The 2,500-nt window shown below is 40.5% G+C and overlaps 1 protein-coding gene across 3 annotated transcripts in view; it reads right to left on the reverse strand.

Moving 5' to 3' along the window:
* The window catches only part of LOC143027782 (venom allergen 5.01-like), a 569,034-nt gene that overhangs the window by 145,271 nt on the left and 421,263 nt on the right, over positions 1-2,500 (reverse strand). For all 3 annotated transcript variants that reach the window (XM_076189329.1, XM_076189330.1, XM_076189331.1), the window contains exon 3: positions 573-694. In XM_076189329.1, coding sequence (XP_076045444.1) covers positions 573-694 — 122 coding nt within the window. The remainder of the gene's footprint in view (positions 1-572; positions 695-2,500) is intronic.

The raw sequence follows: 2,500 nt of genomic DNA on the forward strand, positions 1-2,500 counted from the left end.
CAACGGCGCATGACAAGAATTACGGAACCGCACGCAAAGATACGCACAAACTTTAAAGTGCATAAACTTGATATGAGTTTTTCGTAACCTTCTTTCATACCTGGTGGTATTTTCTCATATTACTACTCACCCTAAGCTATTCCACTCACTTCTGCAATATCCTCAGAAATGTCCCATTCTTTATGTGGGTTAGAAACTGAGGTCTCTAAATGAGTAAATTATGCTATTTTCTCTCTGCAGTGTCCCGTTTTTCGTGTGGTCTAGTAACTGTGGTTTCTAGGTTTATAGATGCATAAATGTGAATGAATATTACTTGGTATTTACGATAGAGAAGCGTAGTGGAACATTTGTAAATTACATAGAAAACCTACTGTCGGAGTGAAAGAAAAACTTGTGAGAAAACTTCCATATTTCGGCTGTCAACTGCAGCCCTCTTCAGGAAAGTACTTTCCTGAAGAGGGTTGCAGTTACCAGGCGAAACGTAGGAATTAGCTTTCACACGCTTATTTTTATTCCTTCAGTGGGTTTTCTGTGTGATTACGTAATCTATATAAGTTCTAAGTGGTACTTACCATGGTCTGCATATTGATAGCCGCTGGTTGTCCTCTCACTTCTCCCATGGACACCTTCTGTCGGAGTCTGTTGTGGGTGTCGAGGATCAGGTCTCTGTCCTGACACGACATCCCTCCGCTACCTGTAGAAAGGTGACGACGAGAATAAGAAACCGGGGAGGACTGGGAAGGATGGTGACGGGACGGGGAAGACTGTGTCTTCATGTTCCAGTGAAGGGTTTTCGAGACCGTAAGATAGGTAATGAAATGGGGATCATTGAGTCTTTATGTTCTAGTGAAGGATTTATGAGACCATAAAACATGTGATAGTGATGAGACGGGATGAAATTGGACTATTAAAACTTCGTATCGAGACGAATCATGATGAGGAGTTTTCGGTACAAGAAAAGCATATGGGAAAGATAGCAGGTCGAGGCTGTAGGCAAATATCAAAACCTTCAGTTCAGGGCATCATATTCTGGTAAGGGCTTTTTGAGATGGGGGCCCGTTAGGGTTATCTGTCTCTGTGAGTAAATGCTTTGGATTTTGTTTAGTGTCTCACAAGGTTCCAGTTCTCAGTGTCTTGCTTGGAATCTGGAATACATAACCATGTTCCACATGAATAAATTCATTTCAGAAATCGCTGACATAGAAAAAAAAAAGATTACCGAGGGTGAATAAATAACGGGGTGTCATAGAATGTCGAGGACACATTTCTCAAAATAAATGAAAGGCTCAGCTTTAGAAACAGCGCCTCGCAAAATGTCAAGGGCATAAGTCTTGAATTTAATGAGAGCCCAAGCTTCAACGGTGCCGTTTCATTCATCATGGTGGCATCATCCCGCCTCAGTAACAGGAGAGGGTTTCTCGCACCAGTTACTTTTATCTTTATTGTATGTTCAATGACTAAATGGTGGCAGCGGTGGGATACAAACCCACGCCTCCGAAGAGACTGGTGGCGTTGAAATGGATCTGGGACGGAAGGTGGATCTATGCCGAGAGGCAGATCGGGACACATGTGCATAAGACTGAAACACATACAATATCTTTCTGTACCATTTGCATTCCACCAAAGGCTTCAGAGAAGATGAAACTCTTCTTTTAGTTGGATCTAGATTCAATTTGCTTTGATTAACTCTCACTCACTCTTACTCTCACCAATTCTCATCCTTTCTCATTAGCCTTTGCTTGTTTTCACTCACTCCTGCTCTTATTCACGCTAACTCATAACCAGTCTCATCCACTCTCAGTTCAATTCACTCTCACTCACGCTCAGTCATCATCATCTACTCTCATTCATTCATACTCATTCTCACCCAATTTCATTCACTCTCACTCTCTTAATAACTGGTTCACATACACAACCACACTCGTCCACATACACACACACACACACACACACACACACACACACACACACACACACACACACACACACACACACACACACACACACAAACACACACACACACACACACACACACACACACACACACACACACACACACACACACACACACACACACACACACACACACACACACACACACATTGTATATATATACATATATATATATATATGTATATATATATATACTGCATATACACGGGGTCACTATTCCACACTTGGAAAAGAGATAACCTCCTGAGGTAAACGGGTGTCGACACAGCCGCAACACAACACACGGACAACTTTGAATAACCCGTTCAAGGGACGGCTACTCATCATGTATTTATTTTTGGCTATCTCCAGGTGCTTCTATCCATGCGATTGTATCCTTCACCAATCATAAATTGAATTTAATGCGTGTGTATTCATGTGTGTGTGTGTGTATGTGCGTCTATATATGTATATATATATATATATATACATATATATATGTATATATGTATATATATATAAGTATATATATATATATATATATATATATATATATATATATATACAT

The sequence above is a fragment of the Oratosquilla oratoria genome, chromosome 8 (assembly GCF_046742065.1).
Source record: "Oratosquilla oratoria isolate Oo_2021 chromosome 8, ASM4674206v1, whole genome shotgun sequence".
Taxonomy (NCBI): domain Eukaryota; kingdom Metazoa; phylum Arthropoda; class Malacostraca; order Stomatopoda; family Squillidae; genus Oratosquilla; species Oratosquilla oratoria.